The sequence below is a fragment of the Schistocerca piceifrons genome, chromosome 1, assembly GCF_021461385.2.
Source record: "Schistocerca piceifrons isolate TAMUIC-IGC-003096 chromosome 1, iqSchPice1.1, whole genome shotgun sequence".
Taxonomy (NCBI): Eukaryota; Metazoa; Arthropoda; class Insecta; order Orthoptera; family Acrididae; genus Schistocerca; species Schistocerca piceifrons.
Genome location: NC_060138.1, coordinates 788,630,392 through 788,656,384, shown reverse-complemented (window position 1 = coordinate 788,656,384; position 25,993 = coordinate 788,630,392). Strand labels below are relative to the sequence as shown.

The following is a 25,993-nucleotide window of genomic DNA, read 5'->3' as shown; positions in this document are numbered from 1 at the left end:
TTCAGCAGCTAGCCATTCATAACTTAAAAAATAACAACCCTCTGCTGAGACCCCACCCACAATGTAAAAGATCAACCATATACAAACTCAGTAGCCAGAGTTTCCCCTTCTGCTATGTAAGACGAACTGGAAATAGCTTAAACATTCAGTTCAAAGAACATTGAGATGTCGTATGTTGAACAACACATCAAAATCTCTATTTTCAATCCATACAATTCTCAACAGACATGGAGTAAACAACATTGAAGAGCATATCCAGATATTGAATCATTCAGGGAAAAATGGCCTTATGAATCTCCTCAAAGAGAGAGAGATAGATGCAGGTCACCATTGTCTTAATGAACAAACTTAATTAACTAGACAGACTTTATACAAAATTATGTTCACCTACTTTCCAATTTGAAACGTAACAAACGATGCTCCATTTGACAATAACAACATGCAGACAGAGACCCAACATGAGGTAGTACACTAAAATATAACAGCCTGCTCAGTCAGACATTAATACAGTAGTCAAATTAATTTAAGCTTTCAACTAGACATCATAAGTTAATATAATGTCCACTGTTATAATATTCATTTATTTATATACGCTCATTTATCACTATTTATTTTGTCCAATGGAATATCCAGGATGGAATGAAACAGTATAAAGACAAGCATAGTTGCTACTCACCATATAGTGGAGATGCTGAGTTGCAGAAAGGCACAACAAAAAGACTGTCAGAGAATTAGCTTTCGGCCAACAAGGCCATTGTCAAAAGTAGATAACATACACGCATGCACACACACACGCAAATGCAACCCACACACACATGATCACAGTCTCTGGCAGCTAGAGTTAGACTGCGAGTGGCAGGACATTATGGGAGAGGCAACTGGTTGGGGGTAAGGAGGAGGCTGGGGGAGGATGGAGAAGGTAAGGGATAGTAGGGTACAGGTAGGAGGCAGTAAAGTGCTCCTGGGAGTGTCAAGGAAAAGGTGGAGAGTGGGACAGCTAGGTGCAGTCAGGAGGTTAGATGCAGGGTGAGGGAGGGAAAAGGGGGGGGGGGGGGGTAGCAGGAAAGGAGATAAGTAAAAAGACTGGGTGCATTGATGTAATAGAGGGCTGTGTAGTGCTAGAATAGAAGCAGGGAAGGCACTAGATGGATAAAGGCAATGACTAATGAGGACTGAGGCCAGGAGGGTTACAGGAACATAGGATATATTTCAGGGAGAGTTCCCACTTGCACAGTTCAGAAACGCTGGTGTTGGTGAGAAGTATCCAGACAGCACAGGCTGTGAAGTAGTCATTGAAATGAAGGACGTTGTGTTGGGCAGCGTGCTCAGCAACAGGGTAGTCCAGTTGTTTCTTCGCTACAGTTTGTCAGTGGCCATTCATGACGACAGACAGCTTGTTGGTTGTCATGTCCACAAAGAATGCAGCACAATGGCTGCAGCTTAGCTTGTAGATCACATGAACGGTTTCACAGATAGCATTGCTTTTGATGGGATAGGTGATGTTTGTGACAGGACTGGAGTAGGTGGTGATGGGAGGATGTTTGGGATGGGTCTTACATCTAGATCTATTACAGGCATATGAGCCATGAGGTAAGAAACTGGTACACAGGGGTTGTGTAGGGATGAACAAGGATATTGTGTACATTCGGTTGGCGGCGGAGTACCACTGTGGGAGGAGTGGGAAGGATAGTGGGTAGGATATTTCTCACTTCAGGGCACAATGAGAGGTGGTCAAAACCCTAGTGGAAAATGTAATTCAGTTGCTTCAGTCCTGGATGGTACTGAGTCACAAGGGGACTGCTCTTCCATGGTCAGACAGTGGAGCTTTGGGAGTTGTTGGGTGGCTGGAAAGATAAGGCAGGGGAGATCTGTTTTTGTACAAGGTTCGAAGGATGATTACGATCTGTAAAGGCCTCAGTCAAACCCTCAGTATATTTTGAGAGGGATCACTCGTCACTACAGATACGACAGCCCTGGGTGGACAGGCTGTGTGGAATGGACTTCTTGGTATGGAATGGGTGGCAGCCGTCAAAGTGGAGGTGTTGCTGATGGTTCATAGGTTTCATATGGACAGAGGTACTGATACAGGCATCATTGAGGTGGAGGTCAGCATTGAGGAAGGTGGCTTGATGGGTTGAGTAGGACAAGGTGAAGTGAATGGGGGAGAAGGTGTTGAGGTTCTGGAGGAATGTGGATAGGGTGTCCTCATCCTCGATCCACATCACAAAGCTGTCATCAGTGAATCTCAACCAGGTGAGAGTGATGGGATTCTGAGTGTTTAGGAAGCATTCCTCTAGATGGCCCATGAATAGGCTGGCATAGTATGGTGCCATGCGGGCGCCCATAATCGTACCACAGATATGTTTGTAGATAATCCCTTCAAAGGAGACATAATTGTGCATGGGGACATAATTGGTCATGGTGACTAGGAAGGAGTTCGTAGGTTTGGAAACTGTCGGGCGTTGGAAAAGGTAGTGTTCAATAGCGGTAAGGCGATGAGCATTAGGGATGTCAGCATAAAGGGAGGTGGCATCAATAGTTACGAGAAGGCTACCATGTGGTAAAGGGACAGGAACTGTGTGGATAAAATGGTTGGTATCTTTTATGTAGGAGCGTAGGTTGCGGGTAGTAGGCTGGAGGTAATCGTCTACAAGAGCAGATATTCTCCCAGTGGGGGCACAGTAACCAGCCACAGTGGGGTGTCCTGGGTGGTTGGATTTATGGACTTAGGAAGCACGTGGAACGTAAGAGTGCAGGGAATGGTAGGCGTGACAAGAGAATTGGACTCTGGGGAGAGGTTCTTGGATGGGCCTAAGGGTTTGAGGAGAGACTGGAGATCCTGCTGTATTTCTGGAATGGGGCCAGTGTGGCAGAGTCTGTAGGTGGATGAACCTGACAGCTGGCGGAGTCCTCCTGCCAGGTAATCCTTGTGGTTCAAAACAACAGTGGGGGAGCCTTTGTCAGTAGTTTTTAGGTAGTGATTGTGGATCTTTCTGCATATTTAAGGTTAGTTTGACTAATGTTGAGAGATTTGGGAAATGCTGGTGAGGCAATGTCTGAGACTAAGAAATTCTGGAAAGTTAACAGGGGCTGATTTGGGGGCAGTGGGGGTGAATCATGGTTGGATGAATGAGTGAACTGAATCAGACAGAGTTCAATGTTGGTCTTTGGTTGAATCCGATTGGTATGGTTGGTGGCAAAAAAGTGTTACCACTGTAGAGGCTGGGAGAAGGTCTTTAACAAGTCCTGCAAGATTGAATTTGAGGATGGGGCAAAAGGTGAGGCCTTTGGAAAGGACTGATACTTCTGCAAGGCTAAGGCTTTTGGAGGAATGGTTCACATTTGTGTTTCTGGTCTGTTTAGGTTCTGGATTCTGTGTGGTGGCGGGAGGTACTTTGGAGGGGGGGGGGAGTGTAGTAGGTCTGCGAGACATGGTTTGTCAGCTATGAGGGGATGTGGGGGAGGTTTGGATCCAAATGACACAGGCTGTGAACCAGTAACTGGAATGGAGGACGTCGTATTGGGCACCATGCTCAGCAACAGGGTGATCCAGTTGTGTCTTGGCCACAGTTTGTCGGTGGCCATTCATGCCGACAGACAGCTTGTTGGTTGGCATGCCCACGTAGAATGCAGCACAGTAGTTCCAGCTGAACTTGTAAATCACATGACTGGTTTCACAGGTAGCCCTGCTTTTGATGGGATAGGTGATGTGTAGGTGGCAGTGAGAGGATCTATGCAACAGATGTTGCATCTAGGTCTATTACAGGGATATGAGCCATGGGGTATGGGGCTGGGACACAGGGGTTGTGTAGGGATGAACAAGGATATTGTGTACATTCATTGTGCGGTGGAATACCACTGTGGGAGGAGTGGGAAGGATAGTAGGTAGGACATTCCTCACTTCAGGGCAAAACGAGAGGTGGTCGAAACCCTAGTAGAGAATGTAATTCAGTTGCTTCAGTGCTGGGTGGTACTGCGTCATAAGGGGAATGCTCTTCCATGGCAGGACAGTGGAGCTTTGGGAGTTGTTCGGTGACTGGAAAGATAAGGCACAGTAGATCTGTTTTTGTACAAGGTTGGGGGGATGATTACGATCTATAATGGCCTCAGTCAGACCCTCGGTATATTTCGAGAGGAATCGCTTGTCACTACAGGTATGACAATGTGGCCTTCACTGTGTTATTCGGTGGTTTGGTATCTAATTAATTTGTAAATGAAAATGATAATGTTATTTCATTACAGTCAGTAATTACAAAATATTTTTTTCTCCCGGTTAAAGATTTGGTCAAGTTGCTAAAGAAATCCAAGTTAACGTAAGTTGTGTAAGTGTCACTAAATCACAATTCGTACAACAGATTCTATACAACTATTGATTATGATGGAAACAGTTATCTTCAGCAAAATGATCATTAAAACCACCGAATATCAGCCGCGCACAACACTGACATATGTTACCTGAAACAATATTCTTCGCAACTCGTGCGCAATTAATTTTGGCTCCATACATCAGCAAGAAAAAGTTTGTTATATGGATCATGCTGTGAGCACTGTTTTTAAAGAAGCAATCTGATTCGAATATTTATAATATTAAAGAACTCTATTCTCAAGTAATAATTAACAAATAATTACAATTTCTTAACAGACCTCCGTTTGATATGCGTCTTCCGTCTGCAACCTACAAAAGCCAACCAAAAAAAGGGAAAAACAAAGGAAGACGAACGCAGATCATAAAAGGAATTTACAATTACCATTGTGTTTGTATGATATACATTGATATGTCCAATTAAATCATAAAATCAATTAAATCATAAAATATTATATAAATAATTAATATTTATCATCGTTTTGTTTTATTTCACTGTTTTTCTATATGTCGGATAGATAATGTTTATAACTGTTAGAGGCATAATTTCTTCTCATCGCACTGTAGCTAATTTATCTTGTGGATGTTACATTGCCCCTTGGGCTGAGAAAAAGAAATTTAGTTTATCTATTGTGTGTGTGTGTGTGTGTGTGTGTGTGTGTGTGTGTGTGTGTGTGTGTGTGTGTGTGTTCAGTCCACGTAATCTATGTAGATTTGCTACTCTCGAGATGCAAATGTTCAGTTTAAATGTTGTTTTACACATGATAAAATTGTAGTTGAATTAAGTACTTTAAATGACTTCAGTGACTGTATTATCTCGGAAGTTGCTGCGGATACTTCCCGGATTAACTTGGTACTTAAGTGCACGTATCCCACGGGCGAGATCAATTACAGCTTTCCTTTCCCGAAGGAACTCAAGACCCAGAAGCACCGGTACTGACAAGTTATCCGTTAGTAGGAACATGCATAATAAGCGATCATTTCCCAAGGAAACTTCCACCTGTGTCTGGTATTTTATACTCGATGCCTTTTTTCCCAATGCCCCTGTAACCTTACAATTTGCAACAGGCAAAATTGGCAATCTTCTTATCTCCGACACCTTTTTGAAAACCTGCGTATTCGTAACTGATACATCCACATCCGTGTGAAGTAGAATAGTAGTTGCTACACCATTTACAGCTTCGGTGACACTTGCTTGGATATTTTCCCCTTTGTGGCTTATCAGAGACAGCAGGTTCCTGATATAGCTCATCTTCGATCCTGTTGACATCCTGATACCGTATCATGTTTATTTTTTGTTTTGTCGACCTGTTGCCGTCATTGTTGTCCTCGGTCACCTGGCGAAGGCCTACAGGGACCAAAATTAGTTTATTGGCTTCTGAGTGTTTTGTTTTGCTTCTGAAGGCACCTCCACTCTTCTAACATTTTGTGGGTTTTCAGTCAGAAGTGGCTTGTTTGGATCCCACCACAGTGGATATTGATTGCTTGGTATAGGTATAGCCTGTACATAATTTATTGGCTGACCTGAATTGATAGAATTTTGCTGCAGCTGCCAATGACTTGGTCCCTGATGTCGCCAATATTCACTGTCACCCCGCATATTTTTAGGCTTGTCTTTTTATGGACTGTCTGACCTGTTGTCATTTCATCTTTCGGTTGCTATTGCTGTTGTTTGGATTTTCATTATGGTACTGCCTCTGAATACCATTCGGTTGTTGGTGTTCTTCGGTCTTTTGATCATTACTGTTATTATTATTAGGATAACCAAAATTTTGGTTGTATTGATTCCTATTACTATTATTATTATTATTATTATTATTATTATTATTATTGTATTTTCTGTTACTATATGCTTTAGTTTTATTTTTCTTTGGATTACCTTTGCCCCTATTTCCATTGTTTCCATTCCATGAATTTTTCCCATTAGGACTATTGGTATTGCTGGTCACATAATAATTTTTTTTGGTGTCTTCTTGCACTAGATCCAGAGAATCAATTACAGACAGAAATTCTTTCAGATCGATGTCTGTAACATTAAATAATTTTTCTCTAATATGTATCGGTAATCTAGCTTTTAACACTCGCAGCAAGTCTCTGGTGGTTACTGGCTCATCCCAGTAATGGGTCATGTTAATATATTTTTCGAAGTACATCCTTAAGGAACCCGATTTCAGATTGTACATTTCTGCATTGTAAACAACTTTACGGAGCCGCTCTTGAGTATATGCTGACCAGAATTGATCAAGGAACGCCTTCTCAAAGTCGTTGAAAGTCTTGCATGTTTCTGCTGCATTTAATGCCCAGAGCGATGCATCACCAGAAATATGTGAAACCACAAACTGTATTTTCTGTTCTTCCGGCCATGATTTTGGAAGAACACTTTTGAAGTTTTGAATGAAAACTACTGGATGTATGTTTTTCTTGCTTTCTTCGTTAAATATTTGAAACTATCTGTGCTTAATCAGGCTTTCTTCATTCATTAAAGTAGTTAAGTGCATAGAATTGCTATCATTCGCAGGTGGTGTGGTTACTTTATTACAAGTACATTCTATTTCACTATTATTGTTCCTTGGTGTCACATATTTCTCTGGTAATAACGGTTGATTACCAAAATTTGGTCTTCATTGTGGTGCATTAAAATTCGCCGTTAGATTATCTGTGATCTTTTGCCTGTCAGTGCCAGTGTTGTCATTACTGCATACTGTCACATTTTCAAAGTTTTGATTTTCAGAGTTCAGCACCCTGGCTACTTCTGTTCGGACTTGCTTTCAGATTTCCGAGGGAGTGTCCTCCTGCATTGTTTCCACAGTGGTAGCCAAAGCTTTGTATTGGTTCTCTAGTCTATCTACTTCAGTTTAAGGCTATTGACCTGAACTGGAATGTTTGTTAACGGTTCAATAGTGGTTTTTACTGCATCGATCTCCTGCTTAAAATGGGTAGTAATAGCATTATCACGATCGACCAACACTTGATTAATCCTACGGACAATTTCTTTATCTCTTTCCAGAAAAATATTGTTTATGTTTTCCATAAATTTCTTTTCCTTTTCTTTGTCCCTGAGCTCCTGTTGCTGTTTTTCTATAAGCTTTTCCTGTCTACGTTTTTTCTTTTCCTGCTGACGTTGTCTTTCATGCTCCTGCTCTTTAAGCTCGCGTTGTTTTCAGGCTTTTCAAACAATGCTGTTAGCATATCCTGTATCAGCATAGCTTGAGCATTGCTAACTTCTGCCCCTTGCCCAGGAGAAATATTGTCATTAATTCCTCACTGGTTGACTGCAAGAGTGTCAGTTTGTTTTGGCAACTCCTCTCGGGACATCAATTACTAAATTACCATTCATATTTAAATTTTCTAATAATTTGGCAGAAGTATGGGTAGATTGTTCTACCTGAGACTCTGATGTCATTTCTGCATCAGTATGCTCATTTGGTTTAATATGTTTATTTTGCTTAACCATTGTATCACCAATATAGCATAAGAAATATATAAATCACTGACAAGCACCAATTGACACAAAATAATCTTATAACTAACACATATACACAAGTAACATTATCTAAATAATTCACTCTGTGCACAAAATTTTTGTAGAATTGCTACACTTGAAAATATTATTCTCGCAGCCAGATTATTCAATTATTACTACTTATGGCTGCAGGTACTGATTTCTCAACTTTAAATGTCACACACAACGGTTGTTGATGGTATGCTGCTATGTAATTACTTAACATGAACGTCTGTTCCTGCCTTTATTGATTGTGAGTGGTGGACAGCACTGCTTATTTGAAGTTACTCGTGTCTCTTGCACCAGTGCAGATACAGATTCGTACAGCAGTTTGGTAGGAAGGTGTCAATGCTCATGAAACAAGTAAATATACAATGATTAGTAGTTTGTTTTGGTACCCCATACCTGTAATAGATCACAATTTCAATTATTAAAATGAATAAATGTGAATTGGTGGCCCCACGTTGGGCACCAGTGTGGTGTTCACTGTGTTATTCAGTGGTATGGTATTTAACTAATTTGTAAATGAAAATGATAATGTTATTTCATTACAATGAGTAATTACAAAATAATTTTTTCTCCCGGCTAAAGATTTAGTCAAGTTGCTAAAGAAATCCAAGTTAACATTGTGTTAAATTGTTGTTTGTAAGTTGTGTAAGTGTCACTAAATCACAGTTTGTACAACAGATTCTATACAACTATTGATTATGATGGAAACAGGTATCTTCAGCAAAATGATCATTAAAACTACCGAATATCAACCGCGCACAACACTGACATATGTTACCTGAAACAATATTTTTCGCAATTCGTGCGTAATTAATTTTGGCTCCATACATCAGAAAGAAAAAGTTTGTTATATGGATCGTGCTGTGAGCACTGTTTTTAAAGAACCAATTTGATTCGAATTATTTTCATTAAAATGAGTTCAGGACCACCGGTGCACATTTATTTTTACATATTTTTATTACCGCTGAGATAATTGTTAAGATGGCAGCAGACAATTGACAGAGACGTTCTATTGTTAGAGCAAATTTCCTTTTAACAGGATAAGTATTTGAATTAATGCCGACTAAATTTTACTTTTATATTGTGCACTATTTAGACTAATTTTCATCAAGCAAACCTTCCTTTCCTAAGAAACACAGATAAAAATGCGATACAAATTGATATCATCAATGGCTGTGCTCCTTGCAGCGAAAGAAATAATTAACACAGATAATGCATATTGGGAGAGGAATTAAAGTTACAAATAATTATTCATACATATTTATAATAATAAAGAACTCTATTCTCAAATAATAATTAATAAATAATTACAATTTCTTAACAGACCTCAGTTTGATATGCATCTTGCGTCTGCAACCTACAAAAGCCAACCAAAAAAAGGTAAAAACAAAGGAAGACGAACACAGATCATAAAAGGAATTTACAACTATCATTGTATGTCCAATTACATCATAAAATATTATACAAATAATTAATATTTATCATAGTTTTGTTTTATTTGACTGTTTTTCCATATGTCGGATAGATAATGTTTATAACTTTTAGAGGCATAATTTCCTCTCATCTCACTGTAGCTAAAAATTTATCTCATGGATGTTACAACCACCCCATGTGGCTAGGCTGTATGGAATGGACTTCTTGGTATGAAATGGGTGCAGCTGTTGAAGTGGAGGTATTGCTGTTGGTAGGTAGGTTTGAAATGGACAGAGCTACTGATACAGTCATCATTGAGGTGGAGGTCAACATTGACGAAGGTGGCTTGATGGGTTGAGTGGGACCAGGTGAAGTGAATGGGGGGAGAAGGTGTGGAGGTTCTGGAGGAATGTGGATAGGGTGTCCTCACCCTCGATCCACATCACTAAGTTGTCATCAGTGTATCTGAACCATGTGAGAGGTTTGGGATTCTGTGTGTTTAAGATGTATTCCTCTACATGACCCGTTGAATAAGTTCACATAGGATGGTGCCATGCAGGAGCCCATAGCTGTACCCCACATATGTTGTGGGTGAAGCAATGGTTGATCGTGGCGAATAAGAAGGAGGTGGTCAGTTTGGATTCTGTCGGGCGTCATCCACTTTTGACAAAGGCCCTGTTGGCTGAAACCTAATTTTCTGACAGTCTTTTTGTTGTGTCTTTCTGTGACTTAGCATCTTTGCTATATGGTGAGCAGCAACTATCCTTTGTATTATATTGTCACATTTCATCCTGACAATGCCCCATCAAATCTGGCTGTAGGACCTATTGTCAGTGGCGGCATCAAAATTAAATCTGTACGTCTAACATAATGACATTGTTGTAGCCAATGGGCCGAGGAGTTCTGGAACTTATTAAGAATTTGTATAAGAGACAGCTTCTGAGTAAGCTTGTTGAAGAAGAGATATGTAAATATCGAAGATGTCATTTCTACGATTTCATCTGTGGGGGACTAATGTTGTTTATCTCACTGGTAATTGTTTCAATCTCTTATCTACCTAGCTAGTAGGCATATATACTTGTAGTATCATGTGGAGGGGGAAGGGGGGGGGGTGCTAGCTTTGTGTCCTTCTTGGTTTTGATAATGCATTCATTCTGAAGGTTAAGGACTTGCGATGACTGAATCATGGATTCCATAGTTTACTTATTCTTCATATTTATCCTTGTTAATAAATATTTGGTCTAAGGCTTTCCTAGTGGTTCCATTTTTTCCAAATATGTTTCGAAATTTGCTGCTGGGGAATAGTACACAGTTGTAACTATCAATTTTTTTCTGAGTGATAACAATCTGACACATGCAGTCATTGGCTGAATTGATATATCCCTTTATTTTGCATTCAACACTACTGTGCAGTTTCAGCTGTGTGGCAATTTTCAAGTGACTGTATAATATAACCCAACAAATAGACATGTTTTTTCAAGTAATTGTATAGATGTTTAAGAAGAAGAAAAAAAAGACTAAAGTCTGCGATCAGACCTAGAGGACTACACAGTGCCAACTGGCTGCCATGTCATGCTCTGCCATTTGGCATCATTTGGATGTAATATGGAGGCACATGAGGCTAACACACTGCTCCCCTAGCCAATGTCAGCTTTCCAGACCTTGGAGCAACTACTTCTCATTTGAATAGCACCTCAGCTGGCATCATGAGACTAAGTGGAACGTGTTACAGTGCACCCACCAAGAAAAGAAATCTGTCGCTGTAGTGGGAATTGATCCCAGGTCCTCAACGCAGCAGTCAGACATGCTGACCACTCAGTTACAGAAGCAGACAGATAATATTTAATCCATAAAAAGTATATTAGCTTGAGCAGTTATGTTATTCAGTTTGAGGGGTTATGTTATACAGTCACTTGGCAATGACTACATAGCCAAAACTGCAAAGTAGTGGTGAATGCAAAATCAAGGGATATTCAAGTATATTTTTGAGACTTTTACTGCTACCATCTTGAATCCTTAGTCAACACTAAGTGAGGAGATATTAGTTATATTATCGGCATCTGCATTATTTATGTAGTAGATTGCGACACCTTCACATATTTATGTAAGTTACAACCACCAAATATGAGGGAAATTCAGTACTGATGTGCTTCATACAGTAAAATATTGTGTTATTTTTGGACTTATCAGGCATCCTATGAGGCTCTGCGTCGTACACAACTAAATTTCGTCAAAGCTAATGAAAAGGAACAGGCGAATAACTTCCGCTGTCATGAGAATGGCAAGACTGGATTGCATTTCTCTCTTGGTCCCACCACATTAGACGCATTGCGTCCAAGAACTCCATTACAAGACAATAAGATCCAGTTCAACAAGGGAGATTTAAGGGCTGAAAATGATGTTGAAGGTAATTACCAATATTGTCTAAAAAATATGCTTTTATTACAGTTTGAACTTCATGATGAAATATTACCTGGTAAATATACCTCTGCCAGATGCATTGCATCCAAGAACTCGCATTACAAGACAAATAGATCCACTTCAAAAAGGGAGATCTAAGAGCTGAAAATAGTGTTGATGGTAACTACCAATATTGTCTGAAAAATATGCTTTTATTACAGTTTGAACTTCATGATGAAATATTACCTGGTAAATATACCTCTGCCAGCGAAAGTATATGACCAAAACATATTTCTCTGTTTTCCTTTTTTACATTTTTTTATTCACCTTCTTATTGTCCATAATGTTTCACTTTTCTGAACAATATTTGGAAGAAAGTTTTGATCGTGAGTGAAGCAAATGTGCCTATTGCATTGGAATAGGCTGACATATTGCAGAAGACATATGCAAACTTTAAGGTAAAAGACATTCAGCCTTAAACTTAACCTGGTCAGTGATTCCTGATTTGGGCATGAAAGTCTAAACACAGAAGATTATAAATAAATCCAGATAGCTGCGTGTAGGACTTAATGAACAACAACATTAATTTTCCTTGCTATATCCACTGTAACACTCGCATTCAGTGACAAGAGAAAACAATTTGTCACCTATTCCCTCTCAGAAACAGTTGGTTTAATGCTCTTGGTAATGTTTTCAGAAGTATGCCAATTAGCAATGTGCACAGTGGCTGTAAAAGCCGACTACAGCTTGTACTGCTCAATAAAGTGCCTTGTCACTGTAAAAAGTCCTTGTGTATGTATGTTGGTCCACTTGTCGGCATTCAGTGTGACATATTTGGTTTCAGCCAATTGACAATAACATCCCTAATTTCAAGACAACGATCATTTAACAGTTTGTCAGGGTTTAGTTGGAAGACAAAGTATACACCAGTTCCAGCGCATTAACTAGCTTCATAAATATGGTAGTATCAACCCATAAAATGGAAGATAACACTCAGTCATAGTGCCAATGAGGAGTTGTCAGTCTGTTTAATTTTACTACTAGATAACTCTTTTATCTTCTTGGTACCTCCTCGATGCTTGTGTGACTACAGTACTTGGATGATTAGAGGGTTGGCTTACTGCTGTTGTTAAAAGCATAGTAAGTCTTGTGAAATGAGGTTGTGTATTTGACATACCTGCTACATCTGTGAATGTAGCAATGCCAACAGAGGAAGCAGCAGCACACATCATGGAGCCAGAAACAGTAGAGTAGCCATGGTGCCAGCAGCGGGTGAGAGGAGTCGACTGCCTGTTGTATCTTCTGACAAATTATCAGGTGCAATGTTTAAGAAACAATGGTGCTTCCTTTTCAAGTGGTCCCTTAGATTACTGTATGAACCGTGAAAACGTATTTCCTTTTTACAGATGTAAAGATCACAACATCTTCTTCAGTTTTTGTTTAAAATTCCCAACTGTGCGTTTTGGCATTTTGATGCAAAAGGCAAACAAAAGGCTCACTCACTATTACATGAACACACTATTAATAAACATAGACGAAAAACTGAACTAAAAGTTACTGCAAATATCAGAATGACAGTATTACTGATGAGAGGTGACAACAGAGTGCAACCAAGCTGGGTAGTGCATTCGCTCACATTCAGGAGGATGAAAGTTCAAACTTGCGTCTGGCCATTCTGATTTAGGTTTTCCGCAATTTCCCCAAATCACTTAAGGCAAATGGATGGTTCCTTTGGAAGAGCACAGCTGACTTCCCCCTCCATCCTTCCATAATCCAAGCTTGTGCTCCATTTCTAATGACCTAGCTGTCAACAAGACATTAAATACTAATCTCCTCCTCCAACAGAATGCAGCAACAATAATGATGTAACAGCACCAAAACCATCTGTTGTTTCTTCTAAGAACTGAATGCACTGGTGGTCAGGCAAATCCAGTTGTCACTCCCAGAGTGCTACAGGGATTAAAACCTAGTTACGCTGTTACAGACTGTTGATAATGCTGCCCTGAGATCGATAACTTTGAAACTGAAGTATGATGTTTGAATGTGAGTAGTACTTGTACATACCCATGAAATACTACACATGCTGCTTTTCATAGACTGTGAAATGTAAACAGCCTTGTATACATGTGAGTAATTTGTACCTACGTTGCCGGTGATGTAATTTTCTGTACAACATAGGTACCTTCCACACAAATAAGTGGCTGAATAAGTGTTTATGGGCTATATTCAAATGATTTTTAATTTGTGGACATCATCGCACATTTTCTACAGAACAGAATGGAAGCAGATGCTGAAACAAGAAAAGCTCTTCCTTTCTTCTTCATATATTGTTAAGGGGACAATTATGGTCACCTTCGAACCACTATCTATGGCTGCAATACTGGTACATCTGGGTTTCCCCAGTTTGGCCCAGTTTTGAGGGTGTTCAGAGGCATACTGGAGGGATTTTTATCCAACTATCCGAGGTAAACCTGGACCTTTATTCATGTCTGGGGAAATTTGACTGACTGGAAATAAATAGAGTGTAGTAAACCTCAGATAAAATACATTAAATGAGGACTCACCCATACATATTTTCTTCAATTTAGTCTGTTAGAAACCCAGCAGTAAGCACACTTAGATTTGTATTTTGTATTGTATTTTGCTTCCCTATATGTATGCAGGATGTTCAAAAATGATTTTCGTTAGTTATAGACCGGCCACCCGCCCAGCAGTTGGTATAGTGTGTGGAATGGTCGGTACAGCCCAGATCTGACACCCAGGTCCTGCAGAACTGTATTACATTTTTTTCTTTGGGCAGGGTGTGCAGGATCACAGATCCTGCATCAGAGCAGCAATAACATACGTGAATGAGGACATGCTAGGCTGGACATGAAACTGGAATATTGCACCTGTGTGCTGCAGATGGTGCACACATTTAAGGTGACCAACCATCCCTTTGTCACTTCCCTTGTTTTGTGACAGTCAGGATTTTTCTAGATCTGTACCAATTTTTTTTAGTTAAGACTTTTTGCAGTATCAATTTTTTTTAATGTGTCCAGAATTTTGGTCTAGAAAATATGGTCACCTTAACAAAAGATTTCCCAAACTGTGTTTTGCAAAAGTGAGCAAGTTCTCCACAAAAAACTATTAATAACATTGCTATGCATCGCAACCCGCCCCACCCGCCACACAACTGAATATTTTAAATTCCATTTGCCTTCCACTCATTGAGCTCTATTAAAACCGACTTAATTTATGATCATATTCCTTACTGCAAATGAGTACGGCACTATATTTAGACATGAGTGTCTCAATAATGCGCATTCACAAATCCTGGTTACTCTCGTGCGTAATTTATATCTGTAGATCAGTAGGAGGTGCATACCTGCTGGCATTGTTGGTGCCGAAACCCAAGCAAGGAAACATTACCCTCATATGTCACCATTACCTGTGATACATCGCGGCCATCAGCCAACTTATCGTCTGCGTACTTTGTGTACCTGGGAAAATAATCTGATTTGACCCAGGTGTTTGGGGTTTTTGGAGTTTTTGTCTGGGGTCAGCAATTTAACTGATGGCAGGTCTACCCCCAGCAATAAGTCAGTTTAATTAGTTATGCATTAATGGCATCTGGAACAATTTAATCTATAACAATATATGAATCGATTTTAAATGATGAAAAGGAAAATTACTCCATTCAGAACATAATGAAATGAACATGTAAATCCTTAATTTTCCAGTAACACCGTCATGGGTGTGTACCCCCCCCCCCCTTTCCCGCCCCCGCCCCCAAGAAATGTCTTCATTTACCCCTGGGGGTAGGTCTACCCTCTGGCAATATAATGTAGCACAGTTTTAGTTCAACTAATGAAAGTACTGCAGGCTAGTTTCATTCAGAAGAATAAATGTATAGCTCTGTCAGCTAAAACACTAAAGAGTGTTTTCAGTTGAAAGAATGAATACATGGTTCAACCAACAGAAAAACTACTGCATGTTTTCACTTGAAAAGAAAGACTGAATAATTCAGTCAATATTCAAAGCTACAACTGTGTCCAATGTTTTCATTCAGTTGCTCCCACAGACTGTTTTCGCTTGAAAAAAATAACCAACTGACCTTCGACTCATTTCATTCAAAAGAATGAATGAGTAGCCCAACAAACTGAATTACTGTTTTCATTTAATTGCTCCCATGTCGGACTGGTTTCACTCAAAAGAATGAATGAATAATTCAACCTATATGTAAAACTACAACCAAATGAGTTGATTGTTTTCCAACAACTAAATGAATCAATTGTTTTCATTCGGTATTTCCCATCACTTTATGCTTTTTCAGTCCTCATGTTTCACACACTCCTGTGGTGTTATCGCGAAGGGGTGCCACATTGATACCTGTGTGAATGAAAACAATGAATGGTCATTGTAAGACCATCCAGTCTGGCATCATTCTTGGTGCCACCAGTGCACCTTCATTGATTGCTTTAAAAATTTACCTGTACAGAGACAACCCTTGACGGGTTCCTGCAGGCAGGCAACATCTTCGATACTCTATGATTTGCTTGCCCACTGGCATGTGCTAGAGCAGGAGTGTAATGTGACACAGCTGAAGGATGTCAAGGGGTTGTCTGTTTGCAGGTGCCTAGGAATCCTTCTAAGACAAAAAGAAAGAAGGAATTATTGGAATGAGATGGAAATCAGTAGATGTGATGTACATGTTCAGACACACAAATTATTACAATTTCAGAAAAATTGGATGATTTATTCAAGAGAAAGCACTTCACAAATGAGCATGTCAATAACGTGTTGGCCCACTTCTGGCTCTTATGCAAGTGGTTATTTGGTTTGACATTGATTATAGACTTGCTGAATGTCCTCCTGAGAGTTACTGTGCAAAAATCTGTTCAAGTGGCATATTAGATAGTCCAAATCCCTAGCTGGTTGGAGGGCCCTGCCCATCGTAATGCCCCAAACATTTGCTATTGAGGAAAGACTTGGTGACCTTGCTGGCTAAGATAGGGTTTGGCAATATGAAGACAATCGATGGCTTGCTATGAAGGGCAACAAAATGGAGCATAGAATATCGTCAATGTACTGCTGTGCTGTAAGGATGCTGTGGATGACAAACCAAAGGAGTCCTGCTGCGAAGTGAAATGGCAATCAAACCATGACTCCTGGTTGTCGTGATGTATGGTGGGCAACTGTCCAGGTTGATATCCCACTGTTGTTCAGGGCATCTCCAGACACGTCTTTGTTGGTCATCAGGGCTCAGTTCAAAGCAGGATTCATCACAGAAGACAGTTCCTCTCTGATGGCTGCTCACTTCTCATGTTTTGTCATCTCTCTAGGTCGATCAGTTTCTTCTTAACGCTGTGTTCTGTCACAGTTCACCCATTCCTGGCAACATCGTTGAATAGTGGCATCACTTCTATACAACCAACTTCATAAAATGCTGACATCTGCAAATATTGTTCATGTGCCTGTCAGCAAGGCATAGTTACTGTCCAGCTGAGTACATGAAATGAAATTAGCAAAGACTTCATGCTCCCTTATTGGCATGTACCTTGTTTACTATACTTGCCGGCTGCACGGTGAAGTTGTGCTGCAGCATCAAACATTCACCCATTGGCCTCCAAAGTTTACAGTTTTGCATTTTCCATTGATACACATATGAATATCAATTTGTGACCTATTTGCATAACTCCTTCATGATAAGACTTTTTTTGTCTCAAGAGTGTGTGTAGTATGAAGGTACAGTTAAAATGCCTAACTTTTTGAAGAGAGACCTACATGATGTTCACAAGTGAATGCTACGTATTGTTACTGCTCACTTTTGTGCCAACTGTATTTTCTTTCTAAGTGGTAAGTTATCCCAGAAAACTATTCCATAAGACATTATTGTGTGGAGATATGCAAAATATGTCAGGAGGTTAATTTGTTTGTTTCCAAGATTAGCACTTGCATGAAGACCAAAAGCAGCTGAAGTTAATTTTTTGAGAAACTCAGGAATATGCTTCTTCCTTTTCAAGTTCTCATCAATGTGTACACGCAAAAATTTGGAGCATTCTACCCTACTTACTGACCCCTGTGCACATGCTACATCAGTTGTTGGTACAACTGTATCTCTAAAGAACTCATCGTTAACAATCTCTTCTGTTGCTTTCTCTTTAACAGCATTTATTAGGTATAACACTAGTATTACCTGCAAAAAGTGCCAATTCTGTCTGTTGAATTTTAAGGAGAAAGTCATTCTCATATATATAGAATAGGAGTGGACTCAAAATTGAAACCTGTGGGACTCCCTTTGTCAATTCCCCCGTCACTAAAATTTTCAACCCTTAAAACATTAGTTAAATGTTTATTTGACACTACAATAGTGAAGCAATAGTCACACTACATAATGGGGGGGCATTACATTATCGTTTTCAATAGACTACATCGTCATTTTCAAATGTAAAACATCGGTTGGATAATATGTAATTCCCATTATATATTCAATGAACTACATCATCATTTTCAAATAAAACATCAGTTGGAGAATATATAATGGGAATTATGTATTCTCCAACTGACGTTTTTCATTTGAAAATGATGATGTAGTTCGTTGACACTGGCAATGTAACACACGTTTTTTTTGTTTTTTTTTTTAACGAAAAATTTTATGTACTGTGACTATGGCTTCCATATTATAGTGTCAAATAAACATTTAACTCATATTATAGCCACACTCCTTTATGACAGTTATGTCGGAATATAGAACCTTCAAACATTGTTTTAATTTTTTAAAGTGTGATTCAAACCAGCTGTTGCCAAAAGCATCAGTTCCATAAAACTTGAGTTTTTCTAAGAGTGTAACATAATGTATACCATCAGACACTCTGGAAAGATCACAAAAAGTACCAACAAGGGTTTCTTTTATTATATAAGGCTCATGCTATTTGATGAGGGAATCTATAAACAGCATTTTCAGTTGAACAACGCGTCTGAAATTGAAATTGTGATACTCTAAGTAAATTATTAATTTTTAAATGTGAGACTACTTGGGTGTACATTCATTTTCGAATATTTAGGATAAAAACGTCAATAAAGATATTGTATGATAATTGTTTTAAGTCTGTCTTTTCACTTTTATTATAAAAACGTTTACCAGTTGAATAGTTTAACATGCCTGGAAAAGAGCCATTGACGCATTACATATGTCACTAAGGACCTTACTTAAGTTGGAACAACTTTTTAGAATATTGCTTGAAATTCCATTGACACCACGTGAGATATTATTTTTTAGAATTTTTGTAATTCTGTTAATTTCAGTGAATGATGTTGATGCTATTTGCAGCTACATGCAGAAAGTGATTGATACTCCTAACTTGTGAATTACCACTCAAAACATTGTCATCTAGTTTAATTTTGTTATGGTATCTTGTAGACCCCCCCCCCCCCCTCCCCCCATGAACCATAGACCTTGCCATTGGTGGGGAGGCATGCGTGCCTCAACGATACAGATAGCTGTGCAACCACAACGGAGGGGCAGCAGCCTTTTCAGTAGTTGCAGGGCCAACAGTCTGGATGACTGACTGATCTGGCCTTGTAACACTAACCAAGACGGCCTTCCTGTGCTGGTACTGCGAACGGCTGCAAGCGAGGGGAAACTACAGCCATAATTTTTTCCGAGGGCATGCAGCTTTACTGTATGGTTAAATGATGATGGTGTCCTCTTGGGTAAAATATTCCGGAGATAAAATGGTCCCCCATTCGGATCTCCGGCGGGGACTACTCAAGAGGACGTCGTTGTCAGGAGAAAGAAAACTGGCGTTCTACGGATTGGAGCGTGGAATGTCAGATACCTTAATTGAGCAAGTAGGTTAGAAAATTTAAAAAGAGAAATAGATAGGTTAAAGTTAGATAGAGTGGGAATAAGCGAAGTTCAATGGCAGGAGGAACAAGACATTTGGTCAGGTGAATACAGGGTTATAAGTACATAATCGAATAGGGGTAATGCAAGAGTAGGTTTAATAATGAATAAAAAAATAGGAGTGCGGGTAAGCTACTACAAACAGCATAGTGAACACATTATTGTGGCCAAGATAGACATGAAGCCCATGCCTACTACAGTAGTACAAGTTTACATCTACATCTACATTTATACTCCGCAAGCCACCCAACGGTATGTGGCGGAGGGCACTTTACGTGCCACTGTCATTACCTCCCTTACCTGTTCCAGTCGTGAATGGTTCGTGGGAAGAACGACTGCCGGAAGCCTTTGTGCATGCTCGAACCTCTCTAATTTTACATTTGTGATCTCCTCGAGAGGTATAAGTAGGGGGAAGCAATATATTCGATACCTCATCCAGAAACGCACCATCTCGAAACCTGGACAGCAAGCTGCACCGCGATGCAGAGCACCTCTCTTGCAGAGTCTGCCACTTGAGTTTGTTAAACATCTCCGTAACGCTATGACACTTACCAAATAACCCTGTGACGAAACGCGCCGCTCTTCTTTGGATCTTCTCTATCTCCTCTGTCAACCCGTCCTGGTACGGATCCCACACTGATGAGCAATACTCAAGTACAGGTTGAACGAGTGTTTTGTAAGCCACCTCCTTTGTTGATGGACTACATTTTCTAAGGACTCTCCCAATGAATCTGAACTTGGCACCCGCCTTACCAACAATTAATTTTATATGGTTATTCCACTTCAAATCATTCCACTCGCATACTCCCAGATATTTTACAGAAGTAACTGCTACCAGTGTTTGTTCCGTTATCATATAATCATACAATAAAGGATCCTTCTTTCTATATATTCACAATACATTACATTTGTCTATGTTAAGGGTCAGTTACCACTTCCTGCACCAAGTGCCTATCCGCTGCAGATCTTCCTGCATTACGCTGCAATTTTCTAATGCTGAAACTTCTCTGTATACTACAGCATCATCCACAAAAACCCGCATGGAACTTCCGACACTATCTACTAGGTCATTTATATATATTGTGAAAAGCAATGGTCCCATAACACTCCCCTGTGGCACGCCAGAGATTACTTTAACGTCTGTAGACGTCTCTCCATTGAGAACAACATGCTGTGTTCTGTTTGCTAAAAACTCTTCGATCCAGCCACACAGCTGGTCTGATATTCCATAGGCTTTTAGTTTGTTTACCAGGTGACAGTGCGAAACTGTATCGAAAGCCTTTCAGAAGTGAAGGAAAATGGCATCTACCTGGGAGCCTGTATCTAATATTTTCTGGGTCTCATGAACAAATAAAGCAAGTTGGGTCTCACACGATCACTGTTTCCGGAATCCATGTTGATTCCTACAGAGTAGATTTTGGGGATTCCAGAAATGACATGATATGCAAGCAAAAAACATGTTCTAAAATTCTACAACGGATCGATGTCAGAGATATAGGCCTATAAGTTTTTGCACCTACTCGACAACCCTTCTTGAAAACTGGGACTACCTGTGCTGTTTTCCAATCGTTTGGAACCTTCCGTTCCCCTAGAGACTTGCGGTATACCGCTGTTAGAAGGGAGGGGGGGGGACAAGTTCTTTTGCGTACTCTGTGAAGAATCTAATTGGTATCCCGTCAGGTCCAGTGGACTTTCCTCTGTTGAGTGATTTCAGTTGCTTTTCTATTCCTTGGACACTTATTTTGATGTCAGACATTTTTTCGTTTGTGCGAGGATTTAGAGAAGGAACTGCAGTGCGGTATTCCTCTGTAAAACAGCTGTGGAGAAAGGTGTTTAGTATTTCAGCTTTACGCGTATCATCCTCTGTTCCAATGCCTTTATCATCCCACAATGTCTGGATATGCTGTTTCGATCCCCTTATTGATTTAACGTTAGACCAGAACTTCCTAGGATTTTCAGTCAAGTCGGTACATAGAATTTTACTTTCGAATTCACTGAACGCTTCACGCATAGCCCTTTTTATGCTAACTTTGACATTGGTTAGCTTCTGTTTGTCTGAGAGGTTTTGGCTGCATTTAAATTTGCAGTGAAGCTCTCTTTGCTTTCGCAGTAGTTTCCGAACTTTGTTGTTGAACCACCATGGGTTTTTCCTGTCCCTCACAGTTTTACTCGCATTTTCGATTGCCTTGAACTTTTTCCATAAACACTCAACATTGTCAGTGTCGGAACAGAAATTTTGGTTTTGATCTGTTAGGTAGTCTGAAATCTGCCTCCTATTACTCTTGCTAAACAGATAAACCTTCCTCCCTTTTTTTTATATTCCTATATGCCAACTAGTTCTGCAGATGACGAAGAAATGTATTATGAGAGATAAAAGAAATTATTCAGATAGTGAAGGGAGATGAAAATTTAATAGTCATGGGTGACTGGAATTTGATAGTAGGTAAATATGGATTGGGGGTAAGAAATGAAAGAGGAAGCCACCTGGTAGAATTTTCCACAGAGCATTACTTAATCATAGCTAACACTTGGTTCAAGAATCATAAAAGAAGGTTGTATACATGGAAGAACCCTGGAGATACTGACAGGTTTCAGATAGATTATATAATGGTAAGACAGAGATTTAGGAACCAGGTGTTAAATTATAAATCATTTCCAGGGGCAGATGTGGACTCTGACCACAATCTATTGGTTATGAACTGTAGATTAAAACTGAAAAAACTGCAAAAAGGTGGGAATTTAAGGAGATGGGACCTGGACAAACTGACTAAACCAGAGGTTGTATAGAGTTTTAGGGAGACCATAAGGGAACAATTGAGAAGAATGAGGGAAAGAAATACAGTAGAAGAAGAATGGGTAGCTTTGAGGGATGAAGTAGTGAAGGCAGCAGAGGATCAAGTAGGTAAAAAGACGAGGACTAGTAGAAATCCTTGGGTGACAGAAGAAATATTGAATTTAATTGATGAAACGAGAAAATATAAAAATGCAGTAAATGAAGCAGGCAAAAAGGAATACAAACGCCTCAAAAATGAGATCAACAGGAAGCGCAGAATGGATAAGCAGGCGTGGCTAGAGGACAAATGTAAGGATGTTGAGGCTTATCTCACTAGGGGTAAGATAGATACTGCCTACAGGAAAATTAGAGAGACCTTTGGAGAAAAGAGAACCACTTGCATGAATATCAAGAGCTCAGATGGAAACCCAGTTCTAAGCAAAGAAGGGAAAGCAGAAAGGTGGAAGGAGTATATAGAAGGACTATACAATGGCGAGGTACTTGAGGGCGATATTATGGAAATGGAAGAGGATGTAGATGAAGATGATATGGGAGATATGATACTGCATGAAGAGTTTGACAGAGCATGGAAAGACCTAAGCCGAAACAAGGCCCTGAGAGTAGACAACATTCCATTAGAACTACTGACAGCCTTGGGAGGGCCAGTCCTGAGAAAACTCTACCATCTGGTAAGCAAAATGTGTGAGACAGGCGAAATACCCTTAGACTTCAAGAAGAATATAATAATTCCAATCCCAAAGAAAGCAGGTGTTGACAGATCTGAAAATTACCAAACTATCAGTTTAATAAGTCACGGCTGCAAAATACAAACGCGAATTCTTTGCAGGCGAATGGAAAAACTGGCAGAAGCCGACCTTGGGGAAGATCAGTTTGGATTCCGTAGTAATATTGGAACACGTGAGGCATTACTGACCCTACGACTTATCTTAGAAGATAGATTAAGGAAAGGCAAACCTACATTTCTAGCATTTGTAGACTTAGAGAAAGTTTTGACAATTTCGACTGGAATGCTCTCTTTCAAATTCTGATGGTGGCAGGGGTAAAATACAGGGAGCGAAAGGCTGTTTTCAATTTGTTATAAGAGACGAGGGACGTCAAAGGGAAGCAGTGGTTGGGAAGGGAGTAAGACAGAGTTGTAGCTTCTCCCCAATGTTATTCCATGTGTTTATTGAGCAAGCATTAAAGAAAACAAAAGAAAAATTTGGAATAGGAATTAAAATCCATGGAGAATAAATAAAAATTTTGCCCATGACATTGTAATTCCGTCAGAGACAGCAAAGGACTTGGAAGAGCAGTTGAACGGAATGGACAGTGTTTTGAAATGGGATCTAAGATGAACATCAACAAAAGCAAAATGAGGATAATGGAATGTTGTCGAGTTAACTCAGGTAATGCTGAGGGAATTAGATTGGGAAATGAGACACTTAAAGTAGTGAAGGAGTTTTGCTATTTAGGGAGCAAAGTAACTGATGATGGTCGAAGTAGAGAGGATATAAAATTGTGACTGGCAACGACAAGGAAAGCGTTTCTGAATAAGACAAATTTGTTAACATCGAGCATAGATTTAAGTGTCAGGAAGTCGTTTCTGAAAGTATTTATATGGAGTGTATCCATGTATGGAAGTGAAGCATAATAGTTTGGACAAGAAGAGAATAGAAGCTTTAGAAATGTGGTGCTAAAGAAGAATGCTGAAGATTAGATGGGTAGATTACATAACTCCAGAATGAGATTTTCACTCCGCAGCGGAGTGTGCGCTGATATGAAACTCCCTGGCAGATTAAAACTGTGTGCCCGACCGAGACTTGAACTCGGGACCTTTGCCTTTCGCGGGCAAGTGCTCTACCATCTGAGCTACCGAAACACGACTCACGCCCGGTCCTCACAGCTTTACTTCTGCCAGCATCTCGTCTCCTACCTTCCAAACTTTACAGAAGCTCTCCTGCGGACCTTGCAGAACTAGCACTCCTGGAAGAAAGGATACTGCGGAGACATGGCTTAACCACAGCCTGGGGGATGTTTCCAGAATGAGATTTTCACTCTGCAGTGGAGTGTGCGCTGATATGAAACTTCCTGGTAGATTAAAACTGTGTGCCCGACCGAGACTCGAACTCAGGACCTTTACCTTTCGCGGGCAAGTGCTCTACCATCGGAGCTACCGAAGCACGACTCATGCCCGGTCCTCACAGCTTTACTTCTGCCAGCATCTCGTCTCCTACCTTCCAAACTTTACAGAAGCTCTCCTGCGAACCTTGCAGAACTAGCACTCCTGAAAGAAAGGATACTGTGGAGACATGGCTTAGCCACAGCCTGGGGGATGTTTCCAGAATGAGATTTTCACTCTGCAGCGGGGTGTGCGCTGATATGAAACTTCCTGGCAGATTAAAACTGTGTGCCCGACCGAGACTCGAACTCGGGACCTTTGCCTTTCGCGGGCAAGTGCTCTACCGTCTGAGCTTTTATTGCCCTTAATTATCCAAGGCATGCCTTTATAATGGGTCTTCTTGATAACTTTTTAAGAAAGCAATTTTCAAATTTTGACGCAAATTTATTGTCAAATAACTTGAATTTGACATTAGTTTTTCTTTCTATATATACCTCATACCATACCACCTCTTCTAACTTACTCTTAAAATACTGTATCCTGTTCGAGTTAATAAGCCTTATTGCTTTATATGAACAAGCCTCAGGTCTGCAAGGTGCCATATTGTTTATTTCCATTAATTGTGCATCATAATCAGGTGGTCCATTAACAATTGCATACACCCTAATTGCTTCAGCCTGAGCACTGTCATTTATATGTTTTCAGTCATGGTCCTGCTATCTTGCTCCATGCAAGTTGGAAAATTAACTATTGGAACTAGATATTTTCCTTGCCTTCACAAACTATACTAACTGTATCATCTTGTCTGAGAGGAAGCTCACTAATGCTCCTTAGATTTCTTATAAATAGCTGAAAGTTTCCTAAAGGGGATCTGTAGGCTGTTGCCATTATCAGAGAAGTATTCTGCAGTAAAAACTCACAATCATATGCTTCTAGATTCTGATCTCCACAAAATCTGTTTTTTTCTGTATTTGTGTCCGACTCTTACAGATGTTGCAACTACTCTTTTTCCATGAAAATGATACTTGTCTGAAATCCCTGATACGTAACTTCTCCATCCCTTGGCTAAGTGTTCAGAACATCTAGCACTTCAGAATTTTCTGCATATTTTAGGCATACAAGAGGCTTCTCTATCGGGCTAATCACCCTTCTAATATTCTGATGAAACGAATTAATTTTATGTTTCTGTTAAGTGTTACATATGTTATGGTCCTGTTCTGATCTAGTTTCTTTCAATACTGGTCTGTCTGTAGCCTGACTCTAATAACCTAAAAAATTTGCCTCTTTGACTCTGGTAATTACGAGGGTTTTGTGTTATGTGTGTGTGCCCCCCACCCCCCCACCCCTCCTCTCCCCTTCCCCTTGCATCCCCGATACAATTTTTGCATGGCACTTGACAAATATTTCTTTCTCACTCACATCAAGGTGCAGGCCATGCTTTGTATATCACCATCTCCCAACTGCAGCAACAGGCGTAGTTATGAGACTTTGTTTCAGTGAAAAGCTGCCCACTCTGCTCTTTG

At 39.9% G+C, this 25,993-nt stretch overlaps 1 protein-coding gene across 4 annotated transcripts in view; it reads left to right on the top strand.

Annotated features, from left to right (window-relative positions):
• LOC124713151 (E3 ubiquitin-protein ligase CCNB1IP1-like) overlaps positions 1-25,993 on the top strand; it is a 212,690-nt gene that overhangs the window by 135,585 nt on the left and 51,112 nt on the right. For all 4 annotated transcript variants that reach the window (XR_007005631.1, XM_047242929.1, XM_047242928.1 and 1 more), the window contains one exon: positions 11,478-11,694. Coding sequence is in view for 3 of the 4 variants with exons in the window: in XM_047242929.1 (XP_047098885.1) it covers positions 11,478-11,694 (217 nt within the window). In the remaining variant the exon portion in view is untranslated. The remainder of the gene's footprint in view (positions 1-11,477; positions 11,695-25,993) is intronic.